Genomic DNA, 27651 nt, shown 5'->3' on the forward strand with positions numbered 1-27651 from the left:
CTTCCCCTTCTTTGCTCTGTGCTCCTTTGTGCGTGGCTTAGAGCACTTGTATACAACTTGAATAAGCAGCCATTCGCTCATCCACCTGACTCTGAAAGTTTTTTAGCCTTTTTGAGCTTACTTACATTCCTCTCCTTAATATTTAGCTTGCTTCTTTTGGGTGCCTTCTGTGGCGACAGGAGGAGGATTGGGATGGGCGCCACTGCCGGGGTGGGAAAGGCTGCAGCCATACCAGGATCTGCTGATGTGGATAGGACAGGCTGCATCGCTTGCTTAGCTTGTTCGGGGGCAACAGACCCCTCAGAAAGAGAGCCCCCAAACAGTTCTTTGCCGAAAAGAAGACAACAATAAAACTGAAAGTAAAATCACCAATCAGCTGAACTGAATAAATAAAAAACAGCTTAGGACATTTGCAAAAACAAAATCAATGGTCTATAGGCAGATTCCTTCCCACACTTGCACACTTAGGTAAAAAGAGCCAGAAAGGAAGAAGTTTTAGAAGCAAAAATCCGAATTCCAGCAGAGCTAAACTCTCAGCGTGTGAGCCTGAAGCAGACAGGACCGGAACTGGGGGTGGCACCCTCTAGTGAGAGGAACTACCATTTAATAATTTCCGGCCTGTCATGAGCATGCTCAGTGACTGATCCCACACTGATGAGCTCCAGTATATGGGGGGGGGGTTCCTAAATAGTGCTTCTTTTAACAGAACGGTGAGGGACATAAATGTTTTCAGTTTTTTTTAACTGCTACATAGACAAGCCACATACAGTACATTTCCCAACTCAAATCTTCTCATCTTAGTGGCATGAACTATAATTAAGATAAAAGCCCACCCAATCGTGTCAATCTGTTTTGTTTACACAATTCCAGTGCTAATCCAGATACCAAAGTGATGTCAAAGCCAAATGGCACCTGAATTTCTGGTGAGTGGGGGGAGTTCTGGCAGTGCAAACAGCAGCTTATTACCATCTTGGTTGGTCATGTTCAGGGTTCATAGTATAAAACAGAATATCCTTAAATGGCAACCCAGAAATGCTACTAGAACATTTAACTAGAAATTGCCAGAACTAGATTTTGGTTTCCTAAGCCTTGTGGTAGCCAAGCTGTACAGGTTTGTACAGGCCCTTCTCTTTTCTTTCTATTCATGCATTCTAGTTGTGAAAGTACAGTGCCAAAAGAACAAATATATATATATATATATATATATATATATATATATATATATATATATATATATACATACATATACATACATACATACACACACACACACACACACATATATGATTCTATCCGAAGGAAAAGAAACATTTGCCAGGCATCTATAATGCACTTTTATTCATATGAAGTGTGTGCATGTGCATACATGTGTGTGTGCACAGAATTAAAATTACAGTAATGTACTACAAGATATATATTGCTAAACCAACACAAATAGAGTTGCCATGCCCCACAAAATTCCAAGTTTAAAGTAGATTGCAGCTTTCTTTCTTTAAGCACTAAATTCTAGCCCTTGTAGAAGCAAGAATTATGGAGCAAAATGTGCAGTCACTATTCTTCTCAAAAATTATTTTCAAGCCAATTTATACAATTTGCAAATTAGGCACCCAGAATTTGAAAGCCAGAATATGGCAACCCTAGACACAAACCTATAGGTACAATTGTGAAAGCTGGAAATCTAACAAATCTAAACAAAACGTCAAGGCCTCTGTTGTCTACCCATCACTCTCATCTCCCATTTCTCACTTCCATCCTTGGATTCAGGGTGCAGGGGGAGAATTGACACATTTTGGAAAGAACAAGAAAGCTATATCACAAGAAAGAAGAAAACACATTCTCGGCAAGATCCAAATCTTTAGCCAAGCTAACACTCAAATCACTTCTCCATACCTGAATGGAGTGCTGCAGTCTTGCGTCCCATTTACCCCATTCAGTAGTTAATAAATGAGCAATTAAATGAGAAAATCAAAATCCTAAACACTTATAACCTGGGGCAGTTTGGTGAAATGCCAAGGGCTCATTGTACCCCTACGCTGCTCAACACTAGAAAAGGGAATGACAATGCACACCTGTAGTGCAAGTATGTTCTTTTAGTAAAAAGACAAGTTGTTCTAGTAAGAACTAATCTGCCTACTTTCCTTTCACTATCCCTAGAACTGGACTAAATTTGTTTCAAATCGGTTCCCCAACCTGTGGCCCTCCAGATGTTGCTGAACTACAACTCCCAGCATACCCAGGCACAATAAATTGTTGCTAGGGATGCTAGGAGTTGTAGTTCAGCAACATATGGAGGGCCACAGGTTAGGGAAGCCTGGTAGGCAATCTGCAAGTTAGCCCACCTGGGCCCTAAAAGTTCACATTTGCCATCATGGATTGGGGTGGATGACATCATCAGAAACTATGCCACTGGGGCATCACCATGTGTCCCTACAGCTGTAGCAAATGTCATTCAAATCGGTTAGGCAGTTCACAAGTTAGCCCACTTGTGCCTCAAAAGTTTACACTTCCATCATCTTGAACTGGGGTGGATGACATCATCACAAACTATGTCGTTGAGGTGTCGCTTTGTGTCCCTAACTGTACCTAATATTGGTCCAAGCATTTCTAAGTTGGGGGGGGGGGGGTGATGGACACACACGGAATGCCGGGTGATCTCATAAGCCTACTGGAAAGTAGGCTAAAAAGAGAAAAGCAGTATTGTTATATTGTTTAATGAGGAAGCACTGAACTGCCTACATATAAATTGGGAGGGAGTAGTGTGTGCTGCAAAACTTGAGTATCATCGTGGAAACTGCCAGGTCAGTCTTTGATGATATGAACAGAGTCACTACTATTATTCTGAAGTTTTCTCTTATAGCCTTGTTATTAAGTTCCAATGCAAATCTTTCATAAACATACATTTAATTCTGACAAATAACTATCCTCTGCTCTACATATAACAAACTACATATTTAAGTAATTTCACAAGGCTTGATTACGTATTGCTTAAAACCAGATCTAGACTACCAACATTCCCGCCCAGGATCACAGAATTTCTTCACAGCACTCTATCATGCAGAAATCAGGACGAGTATAATAATAAGACCTAAATTGTCCTCTGGCTATACATTGCCTATTCCTGCTTTTAGGAAGCACAGCCTCTCTACAGATGCTAGCATTTGGAGCCCAGGACATAAGAAATCTGTTTTTTAAAATATTTTCTATAAACATAATTAGCATTAACATACAAATTGTATTTTTCTCCCTCTTCAAAGACAACACTCTCTAATTACTAGTATGAACCATCTGTAACAACACAGAAACACTTCTCTTCTGGAGGAGGAATCTACTGAAGAACAGTTATTAAGTTTGGGAAAGCAGCAATTGTATGTACAAGGAGTGAAATGTAATTTCACCATTAGAAGAATTATTTTGGAGTTAAGAGCTGGGTGGGAAGGGAGAGAAGAATCAAGAAAATGCAGCTCTTGCCTCCTCTGCATCTGACCTGAAAAAGCAAAATGGAAGAACCTCACATTTATGGCTGAGCAGGTGCAAAAACTGCAGGAGACCTTCTGTTCTCTCCATGCCGCAGCTTTAAAGAGGAATGACACCTTGAGGCATCACTAGGTAACTGAAAGGGATTGTATAAACCAACCATATGGCCATGCTATATATGTGCTTCATCTTGCAATATTTGTTTTATTTCCAATTGAGGAGGTTTAATAAATATGCACTTCCAGATTATAAGAAGGAATTTGTCTGTTTTGTAACTCTAGGGCTTATGTTTTTATTAATCTGAGATGTTTGCCCTTATTGGCCTCATAGGTAAGAGCACACATTTCCTACATCCATTTGCCAAAGCGCTAATTACTTTGGATTTGCAGCCAGTTTCACTCTACTTTCCAAACCAATTCCAAAAGACAACTAGTGCTTGCAAAACTGAACACCACATCGCAACAGCAAAGACTCAATGGCTGCATTATGTTTGCAGTATAAGCAATAAGGAAATTTAAAAATCACAACACTTAAAAAAAGATTGATAGCAGATTTTCAAAAATCTGTAAGGAACACTACACAACTTTCTTAAGTTACTATAATAATAAAACTATAACATAATTATACTAACGTTAAGACAGCATCATTGCCTGTTTAAAGCCGGGATTTCAAGGGAATTAGCATTTCTGGACTTTTAAAATCCTCCTTAGAAGCAATACATACACACTATGTTACGGGTTAAAGGAGAGATATCCCTCAATAACAATTTTTCACAGTACCTAAATCTGTTTTGTTCTATTGTACTGCCTTAAGTAGTGAGACATGTCTCTCTTAAAAAGTCCAGCAGCTCAATTCAGAAGTCACTTTGTCATATGAGAAGTGCTTTTGACGTCCAAGTATGCCATAGGATAAGCAGTCTGGAACTTGAAGCATCTGGAAATGTTCCCTCACAGACACTTAACACTATTCAAGAGAGTAACATACACCCAAGACTCCACTATAAACAGAGACCGGGGGGGGGGATCAGAGAGGGGTAAACAGCCGTTCGCTCATGTGTCCCTTCGTCATGCTGGGCTTCAGTGGAGTTGGCATCAATCTGAGGAAGCGGGGGGGGGGAAGTGCAGACATCACATGCATACAAATTTGGATGCCACAACCATTTGCCCTCCAACCAGTGCCAACCAGTTTGAGGGAACAGAAAATTTAGCCTCACTCTAGCTCCTTATTCTTTGTCCACAAGATGCAGCCTCTAGCAGGCAGCAGAAAGGATGCAGCAAGAGCTAGAAGGCAGTTGAGCCCAGGGGTTTGACTTTTTTGGACAGTTCTCCCCTCTCTCTACTACCCCACTCCCAAAAGATCTGAAGGTAAAAACTAGTTCTCTTGTCTCCCTTGCAGGGACTTAAGGGGCAGTCAGATATTTTTGGAGACACCCATCACCAGCATGGAAGCTCACTTATCAGTTCCCTATTGATGTGGTAGTTGGACGCATGATTGTTGCTCAAGGTCAGTAGCACTAGCAAAGGACCTCAAAGCCGACCTAAAGCGTATACAGTACATCAACCATCTATCATTATCCCAGCATGGTTGGGCACAAGACTGTTTTAGAGAGATTGGAGGCAGAAGAACTTCCAGTCATGCACCACAATGGGCAAGGCCACATGATAGAAACAATCTCTCAAATGCAAGATTTGCACAGCGCACAAACTCCTGATTTCCAATAACGTGAACCCAAACATTTTGGGTGATGTCAGGTTGGCACCACACCCACCTGACCCAGGATTAGTAATCTTAGAACTGACCTATAGCTATCAATCCCAAATAGATGGTGGGTTGGTACATTAACAGTGATGTGGGAAGGGCAATTTCCAGGTTCACACAACTGGAAACTGGGAGTACATATACCACTCTAATTTGGCATTTAACAGTTTTGAAAGACCCCTGCTAACTGGGCAAAAAGGCACCTTTTAAATGTGGCGATTCTCTTTATTTAGCAGGGGGAGCACAACTGGCCCTATCAACCCCCAGCACAGTACCTCCAGTGACTGTTGCTGGTTTCTATCTTATGTTTCTTTTTAGATTGGGAGCCCTTTGGGAACAGGGATCCATTTCTATATAAAATGCTTTGGAAACGTTTGTTAAAAAGCAGTATACGAATGCTGCTGTTGTTGTTGATCATGTGAACCCACCCAATGTCTCCCCATCCCCTGGAGCTTGGAGCTAGGTCCTGGTCCATAGACAAATCCATTCAACAGCTACAGGAATGACAGAAGACAGCACCACATGAGATGGGATAGGACAGGGCAGGCACAGCAAGTGCACATGTGTGTCTGCACATACTGGCCCTGCAGCACGAGGTAAGGGATGTCTTTATTTATAGGTGTTTGCATGCTGGCTCTAAAAAATGATAAAGGGGCAGGCTGGCTCACTGTTTAAGTATTACATTATTATGATAGTCCCGAAATGGAGTTGAAGTAAAGGAAGGTGACTGCACCTTTTAATGTGATGATTCTCTTTATTTAGCAGGGGGAGAGTAACTGGCCCTATCTACCAGTTATTTAGCAGGGGGAGAGTAACTGGCCCCCAGCACAGTATCTCCAGTGACTGCTGCTGGTGTCTATCTTATGCTTCTTTTTAGATTTTGAGCCCTTTATTATTTCTCTGTGTAAACCACCCTGAGTCGTTTTTGGAAGGGTGGTATAGGAATTGAATTTAAAAATAATAATAACAATAACAATAATAGTCATGATGATGATGATGTGTGCACCTGTGGACTGACAGAGAGAGAGAGGCTGCTTTGCCCCTTGTGTAGAACATCACCTGCATTTGTGCTAACCATGATGGACACTGACAAGGTTCTTTTGTAGCCATATTTGGGAACCCATTTCAAACCCTGGTTTATAGCTCCGAGTATGCAGTCAAGCCTAGTTAGCACCAATGCAGATGAACACAGTATCATGGTTAAAGCAAGCCATGGGGAGGCAGATGCATGCAGGAGAAGGGAATGGGCAAGACTGTGGCATGCTTCCAGTTCCTTAGCCATGGCTAAGTGATCAGGAACATTATGTTTGCATAATTTTTGTCGACCCCATACTGTGAAATATACAAACATCTGATGATAGAATGAGTAGGAGGCTTATATCAGAGGGAGTGGAGTGACCCACTTCCCACTCTAGCTATGTTAGACTGTGCTGAGAATGAGCAGCTTTGATGGAGGAGGGAGAGGGAGAGGGGAGGAAAACAGCATACAGCTGGAGGAGGGCAGAATGAATTAAAGACTGAAGTGTTAAAAAGTGTGTGTGCCAGACAATGTGGGCTTTTAACGTTGGGAGTTTAACACATAATTAATATTATTCCTATCTGTGTGCAGCAATGATAGGCCTCCTTAGCTAACGCAATCACTTTACTATAATAATCTATTGTATTCCTATAAATCTATTTTATTTGGTCCTCTCTTTCCATCTGCATCTAGACTAAACCACCTTTCCCTCTAAATGTAGTTAAGCACATGTTTAGTCTTTTTGCTTTCAAAGAAAGATGCATATACAATCCCACATCTCTCTTTCAGTTTGCAGGTCAATGTTAAGTTGATCAAGAATTTACTTGCCAGAATAATTAAAATCAGATATTCAGTTACAGACAGAATTATTCTCTTAGAGCAGTAGGTAAGCACCACTAACACCAAAATAATGGGTTTTGCAGAGAGGTCTGTAAATTTAGACTCTGCTGAAATCTTACCGTCAAGCCAATCCAAACGGCTAAGACTACATATATATAACCTTTGAGTACAAATACCAATCAGATGAGAATAGTACTGGCCTAAGGATAACTTCAGCATGTATGGTGACAAGACAATTTAGTGACTACAGAATAAATACAAGACAATTTAGTAACTACAGAATAAATAAAGCTATGCTTTTAAAAAATCAAAGTGCTCTCTATGCCATGTTTTCTTATGAAACGAGTCAGTTCAAGACATTTCCTCTTTGGCTAAGAGTAGGATCACTCAACACTGACAGTTGTTCACCTCAACATTCTACTTTTGCATTCATTACACTACCTCTGGCCCCAACCTCTGTCACCCAACTGTAAAATGGTAGCAACATGACCAACCAAATGGCTGTGTTGAGAGCAAACACAAAGAAGACTGCAGAGTACATGAGATTCTTTAATTCTGGTTCTTATAATTTCACAATGAATCATTTATAAATATATTTGGACCTAGCACCACACCCTGCCAATTGTTTTTTTTTAAACTTCAAATAGAGCGGATGAGGCTGTTCTCATGTGCAGCCTAAGCCAGGCTAGGGACCTAGGATTGGGCCTGATCCCAGCAGGGCACCACCATCTAACCCCACTATTTACCCTGGCTGATAGCGAAGATTAAGGAAGCAGGTGCTCCCTTACCCCAGTTACTATCTTGTGTGCAAGCAAGGGCTGCTTCCAGCCCAGCCACACACAGAGATGGGTGCCTAGAGTGCCCGTCTCTTCAGGGAATCCCCAAATGCACTGTGCAGTGCATTGTGGGATTCACCAAGGCTGGGACGAGTCCTGGCCTCAGATCAATCTACCTTGCATGGAGCAGGGCTGATTGTGTGGGGGCTTGTTGCATGCTCCCAACAACAAAACAATGATTGTACCGGGGGTGGGGGAAGGCAAGGTTTGGAAAGCCTTCCCCTTGCCTGCCTCGTAGGTCATGTGAACAGTCCCTATATTATACATAGCAATACAATGCTTGGTACATGTGTTTGCGCAAGACTGCGTGTTTTCTTACCATGTATACAGACATCCAGAATTGTTATTCATTATAAACAATGAACAATTGCAGGTTACTGTTGTAAAGAGTGCATAACCCATTACCACAAGTGATCCATTATCAAGTTACTGTTGAGACTTGTATAATACAACCAAAGAAAAAATTATTCTAAGTCAAGAGCATGCCAAACCTTCTTCCCAATCAGCTCAAATACTGTCTTACACACAGGGAGATCTGCTTCAGGCTTACATCACCATTATTTATTGATTTGATTTCTATACCACCCTTCCAAAAATGGCTCAGGGTGGTTTACACAGAGAAATAATACATAAATAAGATGGAACCCTGTCCCCAAAGGGCTCACAATCTAAAAAGAAAAATAAGACAGACACCAGCAACAGTCACTGGAGATACTGTGCTGGGGGTGGATTGGGCCAGTGGAGAAGGCCATTAGGAGAATATGTAAAACTAGTTTGACAAAGCAGTTGTCCTAAATTTCTTTTTGAAGAAGTCTTGATAAAAATATATGGCCAGACACATCAGCAAAAAGATCTAATGTTCAAGTCTTGCCAGCAAAATGAACTTACATCTACTGAATCAGAAATATATAGAATGTGTAATATCACTACAATTTATAACACATTGGGTCAGTTTAGATATTACACAAGCCAGGATTAAACCTAGGCTTCGTGTGTCACCTATTTACTTTGGGAATATGTTCCCCTCTTCCCTTTGTGTGTGAACCCTAGAAAGTATTCAGATTTTAGTTTTTGTGGCATATAAACCAACCAATCCCAGCTTATTCTAACCAGAGCTCTTGAAATAAAACAATCTGAATCCAACATAAAAGCTTGGGTGCAAATCATGGTTTACTTCAAAAAGTTAGAATAAGCCAGGATTGGTTGGTTTTGACAATCACAACCAATCAACAACTGAATGTAAAATAAATCCAAAGCTTGCACATAGAAGGGAAGGGGTGTGTGCGACAGAGGCTGAAACAGGTCCTGATAAATCCCAGATACCAGGGAACCATGGTGCCTAGACTAGGATATTCAGATCTAGTTATTTAATAAAACCAGACTGTCCTGTTTCTGGTTGAAGTATGGTATTTGTGAACTGGATAAAAAAGGAAGCCCATTTACCTTCCACTTCCACAATGTCCACTAAGTAATTTTGTCAAATGCCCATTGTCTGACTGCTAAATTTTTGGGCTGGCTCTCAGATCTAAAGAAAATTGGTCAAGGCCTGGGCTGAGATGGCCTACAGAGCCAAGGTTTAATCCTGGTTCCATATGATATATGGACCAGCCCATAAGACTGTAGCCAAGAAAAATTAGTTATGACACAGCACTTCTGAGATCAATGGTCCAAGTTAGTTGTGCTTCATTTAAATCCCTTTGATTTCAATGATGATTTGTCAGGGTTCACATTCTTTGGATTCACTGATTACAAATCAATAGCTTTGTAAATTACTAACAACTGCTAATATCAAGGAAAAGATACAAACATCCAGCTAGGGTCTACCATCTGTACATTAAAAGTGGTGCATTCTTTACAGCATTATCCATATGAGATCCCATGGGAAGCCACATACCAGCAAAGACTAGAGATCTGATCTGGAATTCTGTTACACATGTGAGCACTTGTACTAACAGAAAGAGAAACTATTCGTTTGCTTGTTGTTGTTGTTGTTCACTTCTCTAAATAAACTTCACTAGCCGACCCCGCACAGAGCATCTGTGCGCTCTTTGGGGCCGGCGGTTACCTCTCCCCCCACTTCTGCCACAGTCTCTGCTTCTGGGCCTAGCCACCTCTTCTACACACTGCCACTTCTGCCCCCCCTTCTTTCACCCCTCCGCGGCCCGGCTGGGCCCACCACCTCTGGCCTCCGCGGCCCGGCCTCCACAGCCACCAATCCTCCTGGGTGCGCCTCAGCCAATCAGGCACGTCCGCCACCCAGCCATCAGCTGAGCTCTGGGACGCACATTCCAAGGCAAACCCAGGAGAATAAATATAATAAATACAATGGATTGTGCAAATGCTTAATTAAAAACATCTGCAAAAACCCAAACCATCAGACCATTCTAGTAGTTTGCTGTTTTTCTGATTACTCTGTGCAGGGTACCTGAAATAGCTCCCACTTTTGCTATTTTAGCAGTTCCTGCAAACCTCTCCAGAGCAACTACTTTTTCCTCTAGAATGCTAACAGGTATATAACTATAGTCAAGACTATTCAATGCTTTGAACCTTCAAATTCCAAATTAAAATAATTTCCGCTGTCCAGCTATATATCTTTTTTAAAAAACCACACTAGCACATATTGAACAAACAAATATAGCTTTGGGCTGAATCCACGCAAGCTGTTCCTCAGACCATATTTATAAATACAGCAACTGGAAGAAGGCTAAAAAAATAAGGAAATGCAGAAGTCAAGAAGAAAGAAAAACAAGTTAAAATAATCGACATAGCAATACCAGGGAATAGCAGAATAGAAGAAAAAGAAATAGAAAAAACAAAATACAAAGATCTACAAATTGAAATTGAAAGGCTGTGGTAGGAAAAGACCAAAATAATCCCAGTGATAATTGGAGCCAGCGTGGTGCAGTGGTTAGAGTGCCGGACTAGGACCGGGAAGACCTGATTCAAATCCCCATTCAGCCATGATACTAGCTGGGTGACTATGGGCCAGTCACTTCTCTCTCAGCCTAACCTACTTCACAGGGTTCTTGTGAGGAGAAACTCAAGTATGTAGTACACCGCTCTGGGCTCCTTGGAGGAAGAGCGGGATATAAATGCAAATAATAATAATAATAATAATAATAATAATAGGCACCCTAGATGCAGTTCCAAAAGACCTTGAAGAGCACCTCAACACCATAGGGGCCACAGAAATCACCATCAGCCAATTACAAAAAGCAACTTTACTGGGAACAGCCTATATTTTGTGACAATATCTATAATAACCAACAGTATTGATGATAAAATTCTGGCATCCCAGGTCCTTGGGAAGGACTCAATGTCTGGATAAAACAAACCAGTCAATAACACCTATCTGACTGTGTAAACAAGAAATAATAACAATATTGTGTACCAGAGTGCAGGTATATTTTTGGCAATAGGAGCATAGCTGGGAGTGCAGTGGTTTGCTTGTTTACACACCTTTATGCAGTTGGGCATGGAAATCCAGCCCAAGATCTGGATGAGGGTTAAAGAAAGATACAAGTTCAACTGTTTACAACCAAAGATAATAATTAGTAATACACTTTGTTAGCTGTCCTAGATCACCAAATGACTCTGACCTTGGGGACTGAGTGCATGTTATATCTGTCGCGTGCATATTTTATCAGTAGCCCCAGTTTCATGAATTCAGGTCGCTGTTTCACCATTGGCTCCCATAACTGACAGTGTGCTACCCACACAGCTAGCTTCCAGCAGCAGTTATGGGACTGACTAGAGAGGGAGAGTGCCTGCCTTCTTCAGAACACTTGCTATTTTCGGTGATGGGGCTGCAGCTCAGTGGTAGAGCATCTACTCTGCATCAACCCCTGGCATTCCCAGGCAAAGCTGGAAAAAACTTCTGCCTAAATCTTGCCAGTCAGTGTGGACAATGCTGAAATAAATGGACCAATGGTCTGACTCAGTATAAGGCAGCTTCTTATGTTCTTTTCCCATGAGCCAGGATTGCCAGTATGCACTGGACAGTATTCAACTGGCAGGCCCAGATCAAGACATTTTCCAGTTCCCAGCCAGGTGCACAGCACCATCTTACAGGGTTGCTGAGGATGCCAGAAGCACAACTATCAGATTACATCCTGCCTTACAACCCCTGAAAGCGCTTCTCAAGCAATTGCTTGGGCTTCTCATGTAGTCAGTCTGGTATTGGCAAACAGGAAGTTGCTACCCGACACGTTCTCACAGCTCTGGAATGTCCCCTATTTTGAAGCTTTGAAAAGTAAGGACAAATCTATTTCATGGTATCTAATGAACAGAAGACTAGAAGAAACCAGTGTGGGTAGAGTACAGCCCCACCACAAGATTCGAGATTCTGCAATACCTTTATAAGTAGCATATGGCACATCACACCTGCAGGTGAGATCACACTAGATAATTCCAGCACAGCTTGCAGAAAGCATTTTGTTTTATTTAATTACTTTGCCAGTTTCAGATATTTCAGGCCAAGAAATTGCAAAGATGATCAAACGCTTAGTAAATATGTTGGTCCCACAAGAGAGACAGAATACGTGAATTAATACCTTTACCAAGCTAACACTGATTAATATTCTAGAAGGGAAATCTTAAGTCACACAAAAGTCTTTTTCCAGATGTTAAGAAAAGAAAATTTAAAAACTATAAAAAAGACAAATGAAGCCAAGCAATGCCTTGTCAGTATTTGAATTAAATACTGCATTACAATTTCACTGCTATGCATTAAAATTTCCATAGGCATTTCCTAGTGCCAACACCACACTGAATTCTGGGAACAAGCAGTTAGTCCATAATATAGGAGCTCAGCTTAGGCCTGACCTGTGTGAATCTGGAATGTCAATATGTGGTCACTTGGCTTCAGTCAAGCAGCTTGGAGTTGAGGGCCATTGACAAATGGCTACAAAATACAGTTTTTTGCCTGAATAGACACACTCTTAGGTGCATATGCAACCTCAGGTGGTACTAAATGTATGCAAAGTATATCAAACAGCACGAAGACTTAGATCACATACACAGATATCACAAGTCCACTTGAATCATGACCCAGTCCATGATACTAGCTGGGTGACTCTGGGCCAGTCACTTCTCTCTCAGCCTAACCTACTTCACAGGGTTGTTGTGAGGAGAAACCTAAGTATGTAGTACACCACTCTGGGCTTCATGGAGGAAGAGCAGGATATAAATGTAAATAAATAAATAAATAAATAAATAAAATAATAAAGGCAGGGGGAGCAAGTGCTCTCTATGCAAGAAGAAAATTAAGCCAAACAATGCCTACTCAGCCTCTAAGTAAGTCAGTTCTTTGGAAAAACTACTAGGCTGAATCCTTTCTCTGGAGAAGCAAACTGTAGATTAATGTCTACACCTGTTCACCTGTAATTCCAATGCCAAATTTGAGACAAGCAATCCGAGTCAGTGAGTGAGCAAGCAAACACTTTTCTTCCACCTCTTTTTTTTGTACAACAGTGGCTAACAAAGTGCACCTCATTAGCAGAGTCTGTGGGGACACAGCAGGAGCCCTCAAGCAACTTTGCCAGTCCTTTTGTGCTCACGTTGTTGCACAAGGGTATTAATATTTCCAAGAGCTGCCACACTCCGGAACAGCAGGAACAACGTTGCACGGGGGCTCCCACTGCTTCCTTGCAGACGCTACTCAAGTGCACACTTTTCGTCTGGATGGCAGCCGTTATTTTTAAATGAGAAAAAGCTACAAGGCACTATGATGAGAGGGATCAAGGGCTGGATCCAAAGAACTAAAATGAAAGTAAGTTTGTTGCCAGGCCTGCTTGGCAAATGCTTGTGCAACAGCTTGTACAGGAGGACTTCACACAGTGCTATAATAGGTGGGTGCTACATCATACTGCCTCGAAAGGAGGTGCAAGCGGAAGAACATCTTTGAATAAAGTTTTGCTTTCCTCATACAATGTTCTACTGTGAGATGTAAAACAATCCTTCCCTGAGTGAGAAAAACTCAAAGGAAACCTTTAAAAAACATAAAATGAAGGTTAATCCACGGAGGGAAGCAACATACTCTAGAAAAGAAGGCAAAGATTTATTTAGTTCAAGGCTTAAGCCACAATCAACAACACATATTTTTCAGGTAAATATACCAGCCTTTACCTCAAATCTCTCAAGTGAATTTGTGTCTCCATTAGGCCACAGCCATAGACCAATAAAGCAAACTTTTAACCATTAAAATGGGACTACCTGAAGTAGAAACAAGTCCCATCGTTCAGCTACATGTAAGCAATGTATACACACATGGAAAGATTTGTTGGTACCCTTACAGCTCATTGAAATAGTGTGTTATGCCTCCTGAAATAAATGAAAAGCAATTGTCCCATGTATACCTGCATGCCTCTGATATGTCATCAAGTAAAGCAAAGCAAGTGTGAAAAGAAATAAAGTACTGCTTATTCTACAAAGATACTCTAAAGTGGCCTGCACACATTTGTTGGTACCCCTAGAAAAGATAATAATTGGATTAGAATGATTTTTCAAATTAGCTGTTTTCTTTAATTAGAATTACACATGTCTCCAATCGTGCAATCAGTCATTCAGCCTATTTAAATAGAGAAAAGTAGTCACTCTGCTGTTTGGTATCATCATGTGTCCCACAATGAACATGGACTAGAGAAAGCAGAGTTATCTAAAGAGATCAGAAAGAAAGTTATATACAAGCATGTTAAAGGCAAAGGCTATAAGACCACCTCCAAGCAGTTTGATGTTCCTGTGACAACAGTTGCAAATATGATTAAGAAGTTCAAGGTCCATGAGACTGTAGCCAACCTCCCTGGACACAGCCGCAAGAGGAAAATCGACCCCAGAATGGGCAGAAGGGTGGTAAGAATGGTAGACAAAAAGCCAAGGACAACTTCTAAAGAGATACAAGCTGAACTCCAAGGTCAAGGTCCATCAGTGTCTGATCGCACCATTTGTCACTTTTTGAGTGACAGTGGGCTCAATGGAAGAAGACCCAGGAGGACTCCACTGCTGAAAGAAAAAGATTAAAAAGCCAGACTGGAATTTGCTAAAATGCATATTGACAAGCCACAATGCTTCTGGGAGAATGTCCTTCGGACAGCTTTTTGGCAAGTCACATCAGCTCTATGTCCACAGACAAGAAAATGAAGCTGTCAAAGAAAAGAAAAGAACACCATACCTACTATGAAACATGGAGGAGGCTTGGTTATGTTTTGAGGCTGCTTTGCTGCATCTGGCATGGGAAGCCTTGAGTCTGTGCAAGGAACAATGAAATCTCAAGACTATCAAAACATTCTGGAGCTAGACGTACAGCCCAGTGTCAGAAAGCTCTGTTTCAGTCGCAGGTCATGGATCCTCCAACAGGATAATGACCCAAAACAAACAGCTAAAAGCACCCAAGAATGGCTAAGAACAAAATATTGGGCTATTCTGAAGTGGCCTTCTGTGAACCCTGATCTGAATCCTATTAAACATCTATGGAAAGAACTGAAACATGCAGTCTGGAGAAGGCACCCTTCAAACCTCAAACAGCTGGAGCAGTTTGCTCAGGAAAAGTGGGCCAAACTACCTGTTGACAGATACATAAGTCTCATTGAGAGCTACAGGAATCACTTGTTTGCAGTGATTGCCTCTAAAGGTTGTGCAACAAAATATTAGGTTAAGGGTCCCATCATTTTTGTCCATGCCATTTTCATTTGTGTCACTGAAATATTCTGTTGCATCAAAACTCTAAAGCAAAGTCTGATTTTTGTTAAATGCAGAATAAACAATGATGGATGCCAATTATGTTTGTCAGTTTCAAGTTATTTCAGAGACAACTGTGGGTTCTTTTTTGGGGGGAGGAGTACCAACACATTTGTCTACATGTGTATAATCAGCAGTGAAGTTATTTACATTAGTAATGTACTAAATTAGGGGTGGGCTACTGGTCATGTTTTGAGCGCCTGATGGTTTCCAAGACTCTTGCAGAGAATGTTGAACTAAATTAACCTTGGTTGAAGCAGTAAGGCATTTCCTATGTCTACAAACAAGTACATACTCCAGAACACTTAGTATAGATTAGTTATGCCTTAATTGTTAGGAGATTCTGAGCATTCACTATAGTTCTGTAAATTAAAAAGGTCACTAGAGCATGGAAATCTAGGGGTTTTTTGTTTTTAAAGTCCACACAAGACTGAAGTGAGCCCACCCCTGCAGCGAAGAATACCATCCTATGCATGAAGTTAGTACTTTCCCAGTTTCTGGAGTTTAATTCATCGTTTTAAAGTTTTAGATATTTTATCTACATTTTAAATAGGTTTAATTGTGGTTGTTTTAGATTGTGAACCACCGAGATCTGTATCTGAGGTGATAGAGAAGTGAGCCTAAATAAATAAATAAATGATGAAGATGATGTTCCAATGTGTTAGCCACTGTGGTGTAGTGAATACTGTTTCAGACTTTGGTCAAATCGCCACTCAGCCATGAAGCTTACCGAATGAGCTGAATCCAAAGGATCTGTTAGCATGCAACTAACTACACATGCTCAAGAAGCCCCATGCTGCTCAGCAAGCCTCTGCTGAACTAGAGAGAAGTTTAATAAGTAGTTTGTCATATGGCATAAGGATCTGTCATCAAAAATTTGGATACACCAGCAGAATTGGATACCCTTAAGTCTGTGCCTAGGTTATTCCCAAGAAATCTAGGGGAGAGAGATCCGGCTGAAGCATTTAGGTCACTTTCTGAGGGTGCCAGGAGTCGAAATTGACTTGACAGCACACTTTACTTTACATGCCTTTGCAAGTTTCAGTTCCACCTTTTAATCTGTCCTTTATTTGGGCAAGTCAGCTGTGAAATTAATGGTGCTTTCATTGGTCGAGTGTCTCCTTCTAGGATATGGATTTTTAAAATATCTGTATGATTTAATGCAAGGCTTTCCACCTCCAAGAATATTGCCAAGAATGCTGCAGGTCTTTTTAAACAGCTTTATGGATGTAATGAGCCAGTCCTTTCAAAATAAGAACTTGACGATTCATCATCCTATCACATATGCCAAAAGTGACACTTGAACCTCCAAACATTTTCAAAACTCTGTCAATCAAGCTAAAACAGCATGAAATAAACAATGTCAGACAATCATGCAAAAAATAAAGCAGTAGCTTATTTTTCCAATCTTGTTCCAAAACAGACTTGTAAATAGCTATTTGCCTAGTTACACACACAGTAAGGATCGCCTCCAGCAACCAGGCAGAGGTGGTTTTATAAACTAGGAAGTGAACACACTGAAGGCATCCAGATTAAGCAAGTCAATACTAACTCCCATTGAAACGACTGGTACTTAAATTAGTCATGACTAGCTTGTCTCATGTACTTCAATTATGCTCAGTGAGTCTGGATGCTGTCCATTGTTCTTGTCTTTAAGTCCATCAAACGTGCCACAAAATATATGGACAGGCAGGCTGATTAAAAAAATGACATGGACTATTAACTTTTGTGAACTTACATAAGAAATGAAAGATTGAGCAGTCAAGTCTGTGTCGACTCCTAGTAATCACATCAGCCTGTTCTAAAAGCCAAGCACTACAATAGTTAGTGTAGCCGCAGCAGGAAATGACTTGCCTAGCAAGCATGAGGTTGCCAGTTCGAATCCCCGCTGGTACCTATATTGGGCAGCAGCAATATAGGAAGATGCTGAATGGCATCATCTCATACTGCGCAGGAGGTGTAAATGGTAAACCCCTCCTGTATTTTACCAAAAACAACCACAGGGCTCTGTGGCCGCAAGGAGTCGACACCAACTCAACGGCACACTTTACCTTTACAATAGTTAGTGGTACAGTCAGAACTCAGTATAGGAACATAGGAAGCTGCCATATATTGAGTCAGACCATAGGTCCATCTAGCTCAGTATTGTCTACAGACTGGCAGTGGCTTCTTCAAGGTTGCAGGCAGGAATCTCTCTCAGCCCTATCCTGGACATATCAGGGAGGGAACTTAGAACCTTCAGCTCTTTCCAGAGTGGCTCCATCCCAAATACCTTACAGTGCTCACACATAATCAAGTCTCCCATTCATATGCAACCAGGGTAGACCCTGCTTAGCTAAGGGGACAAGTCATGCTTGCTACCACAAGACCAGCTCTCCTCTCCTCATTTGTGTGTGGTACAGGTTTTGCATACCATTCCAATTTAACTTGACACAGATCATGAGTTTTTATTAAAGAATGGATAATTCACTTTTCTTTAATTAGGCTTTATGTATTTTAGAAAGTAAACATCATATCTGAAGTAATTTTACTTAGCTGGAAATAGACATGCTTGAATGTATGTATCGAACAAACATTTTTGTTTAAGAAATATAAGGTGTCCCCAGGTTGCTAGCTGCCCATGCCCAGTTATAGAAAGGGGAAAGGCTCACCGGTAGAAGGATGAATGCAGATTAGAATTTGGGCAGGAGCCCAGGTGTATGTCTGATCAGGAGTGAAGACAGGAAGGAACTGTGGAATCACACCTGAGCATGCTGGGAGAAGGGGGACGGACTTCAGCTACTTGAAAAACACCTGAGATTTCCTGTCTATCGGGAGCAAGGAGTGGAAGTTAACCCTTTGTGAGCCGTGACCTCCTTCGAGGGAGAAAATGCATGTTTGAGGTTATTTAACTCAAACTACCTTCCATTCTGTGCCTCTAGTCAGCAGATGACACCTACCCATGCAATCAAATATGAACTGCATAGGCATATAGCCTGCAATCCTGAACACAGACTCACATGATGCACAATGTGACACTGGCGTTGCCAATCAGCTGGCGCTGATGCACATGCTGCAGGCAGCTCTGGTGGTGTTACACAAGAGGGCAGGTGTGCAACTTCTAAAACAGTGTGCCTGCAGTCGTGCAGCCCTACAGTGGAATACTATAAGTAGCACTGCACAATTGCAGGCACACTGTTTTAGCTAGCTGCACAACTTCCCTTCTTAGCTGCACAACTCCCTTCTTACACAACACCGCCTAGGCTGCCTGCAATGTGTGCAGGCAGCATCAGCCAACTGGCAATGCCAACGTTCCATTGTGCCTCATGTTGCCTTGTGCATCATAAATCCCATTGAAAACAGTGCGGCTTATTTCTGAATGCACATGACTCTGCTTTTAAAGATGTGTTCCTGCAAGGTGCTCCTAAACTCTGGAACACAATTTGGAGGCTCATCAAAATCCAAGCCTAAGCTTTTTCCATGGATAACATAGAACTTACTGATGCCAACAAGGAGGAACTATTTGGGGATATAAACATGCATTTCCCCCCTGCAACATTTAAAAATAAATATTTTAATTTTTCATTTACAAAAGGTCCCCTACTCAAACCTCTATAGAGGCAGCTCGGATTGGAAAACTAAATAAGCACATATTTAATTTTCAGCAGCTTTCATTCAAAAGTCCCAACTTCGCTTGTAAACACTACTGACCTTAGAATATATTCAATAGAAATCATAAATCTTCAGTTAAGTCTGTAATTAAAATTTTCACTTCATAACTCTGCTTTATAAAAACAAGCTTGTTCACAAAGTCAATTTAATTACGCCCAATTGTGCTAATTTACTGAAATCTGACAATTTACAGCAACAGATAATATGGGAGTAGAGGAGATAATCTATTCAAAGCCATAATAATAAGAAAAAGAAATAGCTTTCTAACTATGGATTATTTGTTCAACACAATGCTAATCTACACCTAATGGCACTTACATTCTTCACAAGAAGGGACAGGCTAAGCAAAATAGGTCAGTATGATAGAAGTTTATTTTAAAAAGATAAAAGAAGCAAATTTTTGTATGCTTTGACAGTATTAAACATGTAACCTCAAACCTCACACATGTAACCTCAAATATATATTGAGTTGGCTAAACTCTTACTTCTGTAACCCCACAGAACAGGGCAATAATCCACAATTCTGGGACCTGAACCCAAGAACACCACTCTCCAGCCTTGGGATCAGATTTTAGTGCTAGAGATCAGTTTTGCAATATATGAAGCAGGTCTGTAAACAGCTGTCACTTCGGGTGAGTAAAAAATAGGGTATTCAGCAACCCAGCCAGAAAAGGAAAAAAGGGGGGGGGGGACTTTTCCTGCCTTTGAAACTAGATGACAGGTATGTATGGGTGACCAAGATAGCAAAAAAAAGTTTTAAGTGCCTTTTTAAAAGAAATATCTGATGTGCTCAAAGGCATTCCCTTCTTCATCACTTCATGTTAACCTTGTAAATAAATATACAGAAGTTACTAGTTCATTTGCCCATACATGTTTTCCTGTTCCTCAACATCAAGAACCTCTTTGTATGCAACATGAAGTAAGGAGAAGAGGATGCACAAATGAGTCATACATCTTCCTTCCATATTTTTGCTTTCTCATAGAACACCAAAAAAGAAGACTTCACCCATTTCTTCCACATGGAAACATCTGCCATTCAAGCTTCTCACAGGGGAGATGTGCTAGGTCCTTTCCCCTGTCTTTTGCGAAGGAGATGGGTAGAGAATACTTGAACCACTCACACATCCTTTCCCCCTGCTTCCTATCACTCATAAAGTCACACTGAGCAACCAAACAGCCTCAAGTATCTGGGACTAGGGAGAGATTTGCTTCCATAAATACGACAGCTGAGTTGACATATTTTGTCAACAGTTGCACTTCTTAGTGTCATATAAAGTGATACTTAGCTCTTTTCACACAAGAAATGTATGGAATTTACTGCCACAACATAATGATGTGAGAGGGGTCATTCATATCAATATCCCTACTTTGCAATAAAAGGATGTGCCAGAAGGGCGTTGGGACATACACAGGAACATAAGAAGCTGCCATATACCGAGTCAGACCATAGGTCTATCTAGCTCAGTATTGTCTGCACAGACTAGCAGCAGCTTATCCAAGGTTGCAAGCTGGAATCTTTCTCAGCCCTATCTTGGAGATGCCAGAGAGGGAACTTGGAACCTTCTGCTCTTCCCAGAGCGGCTCCATCCCCTAAGGGGAAGATCTTACAGTGCTCACACATCATCAAGTCTCCCATTCATATGCAACCAGGGTGGATTCCTCTTAGCTAAGGGGACAAGTCATGCTTGCTACCACAAGACCAGCTCTCCTCTCCTGTGGTCTTCTCTTGTCCACAGAAAAAGTCATGCTGGGCATGGTCTTAGCGTCTCCTTTACTTAACTGCATGGGCCAATAAGATATTGTTATTGAAACCAAATCAGCCCATGTTTAGAGGGCTTTCAAGGCGGATTAGAGAAATTCATGGAAGCTAGCTCTCAGCCATGGAGCCTCTACGTTAAGAAGTAGTATACCTCCAAGTATCAGATGCTGGCAACCATGAGAGAGGAATTCTGTCTTCATGCCCTACTTGCTGCCTTCCCAGAGGCATCTGCTTGGCTGCTGTGGAAAGCAGAATCCTGGGCTAGATGGATCTAGATGGATCCATCTGGGCTAGATGGACTAACAGGGCTCTTCTTATGTTCAAAGCCAAAAGAGACACAATGAAAAGGACTTCTTTTTTGGAAAGACATTTTCAAAAGTTAGGTGAGAAGAGCTCTCCTGATGCTTAAGTGAATCAATTATCTTTGCAGTAATACCATTGTGATACAAAGCCCAAATCCTTAGCTGCAAACATTTCTGTAACAAGCATATAGTTTCACAGAGCTCCATGAACCCTTGCTATTACATGCAACAGCAGTAGTTGGTGTTGTGTAGTGGCTTTAAGTTTGTTTTGTGTAGTGGTTGTGATTTTTGAGAACCAGGAAACTTTTGAGGCACATCTTACCTCTGCCATAAACCCAGTAGATCCCCTAGGCAAGCCACTATCCTCTCAGGACCAACTCCCTCCTCATGTACAGCAGGTGCAATAATACAGGCCTACTGTAAACCTCTGCTAACCGGACAAAGAGACACTTTTTAAAGTAGCCGCTCTCTTATTTTTAGCAGGAGGAAAGCAACTGTCCCTTTCCAACATCAGCACAGCATCTCTCCAGTGGCCATTAGTGATGTCACCTTCCTTTCTTTTTAGATTGTGAGCCCTTCTGGGACTAGGGATTGCCTTGCTTATCTAATTTTCTATGCAAATCACTTTCTGAACTTCTTTTTGTTGGAAGAGCTATATACATATTTTAAATCATAATACTGTATATAGTTGGTTAAAGATTACTGAAACTAAGTCAGGGGTTCCCATCCTGTGTTCCTCCAGATGCTGCTGAACTACAACTCCCATCATCCCCAGCCACATTGCATTGCAGCTGGGGATAATAGGAGTTGTAGTTTAGCAACATTTGGAGTACCACAGGGTGGGAACCCCTGGTCCAAGTGAAGAACCTGGGAATGTACTACAGTCACACTCTCGCAAACTGGGCAGAAAGAAGTGATTGGTGGCTCTCTAATTCTAAGCAGGAGGACAGAGACCAATCCCCACAGCAGCCTTCCGGTGGCTGCTGTTGGTGTCTCTCTCATGTTTCTTTTTAAATTTTGAGCGGTATTGGCTCAAAACCATCTACTTATTCCTTTTTATTGTATCTCACACACATACAGCTCTTCTATGCAAATTGCTTTGATAACTTCCTTGTTGAAAAGCAGTACATAAATATTTTAAGAAAAAATAATATACATGATGATAAATATTGTTTTGAGAAAGTGACATCTGAATTGCAAGCCTTTGTGGTTTGGTAAATAGGGCGAGATTTGAACTTGACTCAGCCTGAAGTCATTGTGCAGGTCTAGGCAAATTACTTTCAGTAACTATGGAATTAGTCAGTGGATTCCACACCAGCTGGACAAGACAGACAAATATCCTGTCTTACAAACTACTTTAGAAGGCACTAAAAGGTATTGCTACTTTGGAACATGAAATAAGGGGTTTGACTCCAATGCTACAAAAAGTGGACAATGGTCTTTTGCCCAGTTGCTCTTATATAGACACTGTTTGGTCTACTGAATCTTTGAAGTTCTCCCTACTATTGGGGCACCTACTGCCTTATCCTATACATGTATGCACTCAGAACTAAGTCACATTAACTTCAATAGGACTTACTCTCAAGTAAACATGCATAGGCCAGGACTGTCACCTTAGACAGTGAAGGAGAGGCATTCAGTCTGGAAGCAAAGGTTGCAAAACTTGGAAAACAAAACCAAAAGATAATGGCTCTTTTCTCATCTGTAAAAGAGCAACAGTATTTTTCATTTCTGTCTGAAAGAAAAGCCTTATCTTGCTGAAACTCACAAATCCACAGACTCCACATTTTTAAGAAGTGAGAAATTAAATTCAGATTATTTCCAGTTCCTTACAGTCTCCAAAGGAGGTGTGGCATATTTAAGTCTTCTTCCATCACTCTCCTGCACCCCTTTAAGAAACTTGGAAGAAGACTGAGGCAAAAACTCCAACTGAGCAGAGATCTAGATCCTTACTGATGATGCTGGGATATTGAACATATTTGCCCTCTTTTTGAAATTGCATGGAAGCAGAAGAAACGCATCAAAACAAAAGATTAGAGAGAATAATGCAGGACAGCATCCATTTCAGGAAGGGGAGAAGAGGGAAAGATCACTCTGGAGACCCCCAAGATCATAAGAACAGCCCTGCTGTATCAGGCAGAAGGCCTATCTAGTCCAGCATCCAGTTTCACACAGTGGCCCACCAGATGCCACTGAGAAGCCCAGAGGCAAGAGCTTGTTGCTCGCCTGTATCTAGTATTTAGAGGCACCTTGCCTCTGAGGGTGAAAGTGGCCCATAGCCACCATACTATTAGCAATTGATAGACCTGTCTTCCATGAATTTGTCTAAGCTTCTCTATCCAAGTTAGTGGCCATCACCACATCCTATGGCAGAGAATTCCATAGATTAATTATGTGCTGTGTGGAAAAGTATTTCCTTCTGTTGGTCCTAAATTTCCTGGGCTTCAGTTTCATGGGATGACCCCTGGTTGTAGTGTTGTGAAAGAGGGAGAAAAAAATCTGTCTCTGTCCACTCCATGCATAATTTTATATACCTCTATTATGTTCCCCTGTAGTCGCCTCTTTTCCAAACTAAAAAGCCCCAGATACTGTAGCCTTGTCTCATAAGAAAGGTACTCTAGGCCCCAAATCATCTCGGTAGGCCTCTTCTGCATCTTTTCCAGTTCTACAATGTCCTTTTAAAAATGTAATGACCCCAACTGTATGCAGTAATCCAAGTGTGGCCCCACCATAGGTTTGTATAAGAGCATTACAATATTCACTTTTTAAAAATTTTCAATCCCCTTCCTAATTATCCCAAGCAGGGAATTTGCCTTTTTCATAGCTGCTGCGCACTGAGTTGACACTTTCAATGAGCTGCCCACCACAACCCCAAGATCTCTCTCCTGGTCAGTCACTGAGCGTATATGTGAAGGTGGGGTTGCAGTTTTTTGCCCCGATATGCAGCACTTTACACTTGCTTACACTGAACCACATTTGCCATTTTGTTGCCCACCCACTCAGTTTGAAAAGATCCTTTTGGAGCACCTCAAAATCTTTTTTGGTTTTATTTCACTACCCTAAATAATTTAGTGTCATCTGCAAATCTGGCTACTTTGCTGTTTACCCCAAACTTCTAGATCATTTATAAATAATTTAAAGAGCACTGGTCCCAGTAAAGAGACTTGAGGGACCTCACTTCATACTTCCCTCCATTGTGAAAATGGTCCATTTATCCCTACCCTCGGTTTCCTGTCCTTCAACCAATTACCAATCCACACATGAACCTGTTCCTTTATCCCATAACTGCTAAGTTTATTGAAGACCACTGGTGGGGAACTTTGTCAAAAGCTTTTTGTAACCCCCTACACAGGCTATCCTTTCTATCCTTCATACACAGGCTGAAATATGTTGCACACAGCATTGGCTGCCTGATGGGGAGTTACATGAATGGAAGGGAGAGTTGTTAAAACACCTAGCGGTGGGAGGATTTCTCTAGGCTGCAGCTTTCACTACAGCGTTTCCTTGCTGCACTGCAGAGGCGCCATCTTCTTGCTCTTAATCTTCACTCCAATCCATTGCCTTTCATCCGGCCCCTCAACGCCCCTCCTAGAGGAAACCCCCTTTGTATATGGGGCAGCTTAGACACCCTTGAAGAAGGCAAGATTTCTCCTGCAAAACGTCTGCAGCCGCTTGTGAGAAGGGCCAGCCCTCCACCCTCTCCTCCACCTCCCCCGCACTACACACACAAAGTATGCAACCCACTCCAGGATAAACAAAACCATCTTGTCATCAAACATTGTGGGAGTGAAATTCTCGACAAGACTCTCCCTCCCCGCACAAGGAGACAGCTACCAACACAGCACAGGTATCTTAAGGTCAAGCAAATTGCCCACTGTTGGGGGCAGGGGGGGAAGAATAGCTTTGCCTTTTGTTTTAAGGAAAGATAAGGGGGAAGGGCTGTTGGCGTTTTGAGGTAGGCTGTTAAAAAAAAAAAAATTCCGCCAGTGCCACAATGCACTGGACTCAATACTGAAGTTCCCAGAGGCACCTGATCCTTGGTCCCCCTCCCCTCCTTCCCATGGATAGATGGCGAGATGATCAGACAACGAGTCCCTCCTGTTTGTTTTCCGCACTGGAGTGCGGAGGAGGAGGAACCAGGCAAAGCAATTGGCCAGAGGTGCAGGCAGCCAGCACAGCGGGAGAACAGCTCCAGCTCCTCCGATGATGGGGTCTTCCCTCCCCTCCTCCGCTTCCCGGTGTCCTCCTCCGATCAACCACACCAGACAACAGGCGTATAAAGCAACCAAAGCCACGCCGCCGCCCTGGACCGCGCAAGCAGCCACTTTGCTCTCCTCCTGCAAAAGCAAAACACCGACCAGGCTGCGGGCCAAGTTGGAGCACCTCGAGACATCGCCCTCTTCCTCTCTCCTCCTCCCCTCCCCACGAAGGTCTCTCCCTCTCACCCCAAAGCTTCCCGGCGGCCAGGAAAGCAGAGCCTACCCCAAAGCCATGAGATTGCCCGCCCCCAAGGCGCACGATCAAGGCACCCCAACGCAGCCCAGAAGTCGGGCAAGAGCCCTTTTGGGGTGCGGGTGGGTTTCTGGGAAGCAGGCTCGTCCCACCCTACACCTATCCCTGGCGAAAGAGCCCATTGTTCCGCGCGAGAGATTTCTGTGCGGGCGGGGATCGGGGAACACACCCTTTCCAGCCGCTCCCACCTAACAGGCCCCTTTCCTATTACCGCGTTTCGGCGGGGGATGGCCGAGTTCAAGCCACGGGAAGCGCAGAGGCTCCCTCGGCAAACAAAGACTTTCGGCAGCAGCAACAGGGCTGGGAGAGCGGGAAACCGGGAGCCTCTCTCTTACCTCCAGTGCTCCGGCCGCCCAAAGGGCCACGAGCAGCAGGAAGGCTAAATGCGGCAGCATCACGCTCGGTGCGGGGTTGCAGGGGAAGCAGCGAGGGCTCCGGCTGTAAAATCCGCCTGGCTGCTATGCGTCCCCTCGACTACGCGCCTCGCCTCTGCGCTGCCGGGGAATGGAACTGAGCTGCAACAGCGGCACCAGCCGAGCTCCGGGGAGGAGAGGGCGAGTCAGCTGATATCCTTCCCAGCCCACTCAAAGCAGCGGCGGCGGCGGCGATAGCAGGCCCGCACTCCGCAGAGACCCCTAGCGGGAGCCTTGCGCAGCTGCAGCCTCTCCCCTCATACTCCAAAGGCGCCCGCATCCTGCAAAGCAAAGGCTGGAGGGGCCGAGGAGCACCGGTGTGGCGCGAGGGCTGCTTGCTGCCTGTCTGTGTTGTGTGAAGCACTAATAGGCCGTGCATTCCTCTCCGGCGTTGTACAGAGTACTGTCATCGCTATTTTTAGGTACTACACAGCTTGCCTTTCGGTTAACAATCCTACCTGGTGGCTCCTCCTGCTGCTTGTGCAAATAACTAGGTGGCATATTTTATAGGGGAAAAACAAAACAAACCCAGGAGCATTTTGTTGTCAGTAAGTCGCATGTGGAAACATGCAGGAAATACATCTTTTAAAATGCCTTTTTAAAAGAAACGGGGGCGGGGGACACTCCCAGGGTCAAGGGCTACTGAGAAGTACTGGTCAGATGTGTACAAATGAACCTAAAGAAAAGCCATCTTCTATTTATTTATTTATTTATTTATTCTATTTAGAGTGTTGGGTACAGAGGTGACTCAAAACTCTTAGACTGGAAACATTTGTGAAGCCCAAAAGCCTACATGCTCAGACCAATAGAGATGCCCCTTTCCCTTTTGAAAAAAGATGAGGGCTTGCCTTCTGCCTGCCGATCATTGCCTCTGGTCTGTCCTTTGATCCTCTTGGAGTACTTGCTTGCTCAAAAGAAACTAGCTCTGCTAAGCATTTAATCAATTTGTTTCCAAAATAGGAGCGGGGGTGGGTAAGTTGGCTTCAGAAACTTCACCCATTTTTTTGTTTTGTTTTTTGTTTTTGCAAATGGACTATCAAGAGAGCTCTGAAGGTTGCATGATTACTATTTTGCAATATCATGATTGCTTAAATTGTGCATGAGCTTTGCATGCTCTGATTCTGATGCAGTCAGGAGGAGGACAAAAAGAAACCCTGCAGAGGCCATTACTGCAGTGGATGCAATTTCTTTCAAAATAGTAGTATGTAGGCGGGGAATATACCAAGCCTTCTTTCAGACCCATATTTCCGAGTCCCTTTTTTTGTGCTGCTAGTTCTGTTAAGGAATCTGTGCCAATGTATGTATGCATATGTGTGTAGGAGTGACAGGATTTGATATAGAAGAGGAAATAGTG

The 27651-nt window shown here is 42.5% G+C and overlaps 1 protein-coding gene across 4 annotated transcripts in view; it reads right to left on the minus strand.

The window, feature by feature from the left end:
• Positions 1-26456, minus strand: part of APP (amyloid beta precursor protein) — a 286207-nt gene extending 259751 nt beyond the window's left edge. The window contains exon 1 of one of the 4 annotated variants that reach the window (XM_053307486.1): positions 26220-26456. In XM_053307486.1, coding sequence (XP_053163461.1) covers positions 26220-26279 — 60 coding nt within the window. In that variant the 5' untranslated portion in view covers positions 26280-26456. The remainder of the gene's footprint in view (positions 1-26219) is intronic. The other 3 variants (XM_053307485.1, XM_053307488.1, XM_053307487.1) reach the window with 3 other exon arrangements.
• Positions 26457-27651: the final 1195 nt, after the last annotated feature.

Source organism: Hemicordylus capensis, chromosome 3 (assembly GCF_027244095.1).
Source record: "Hemicordylus capensis ecotype Gifberg chromosome 3, rHemCap1.1.pri, whole genome shotgun sequence".
NCBI lineage: Eukaryota > Metazoa > Chordata > Lepidosauria > Squamata > Cordylidae > Hemicordylus > Hemicordylus capensis.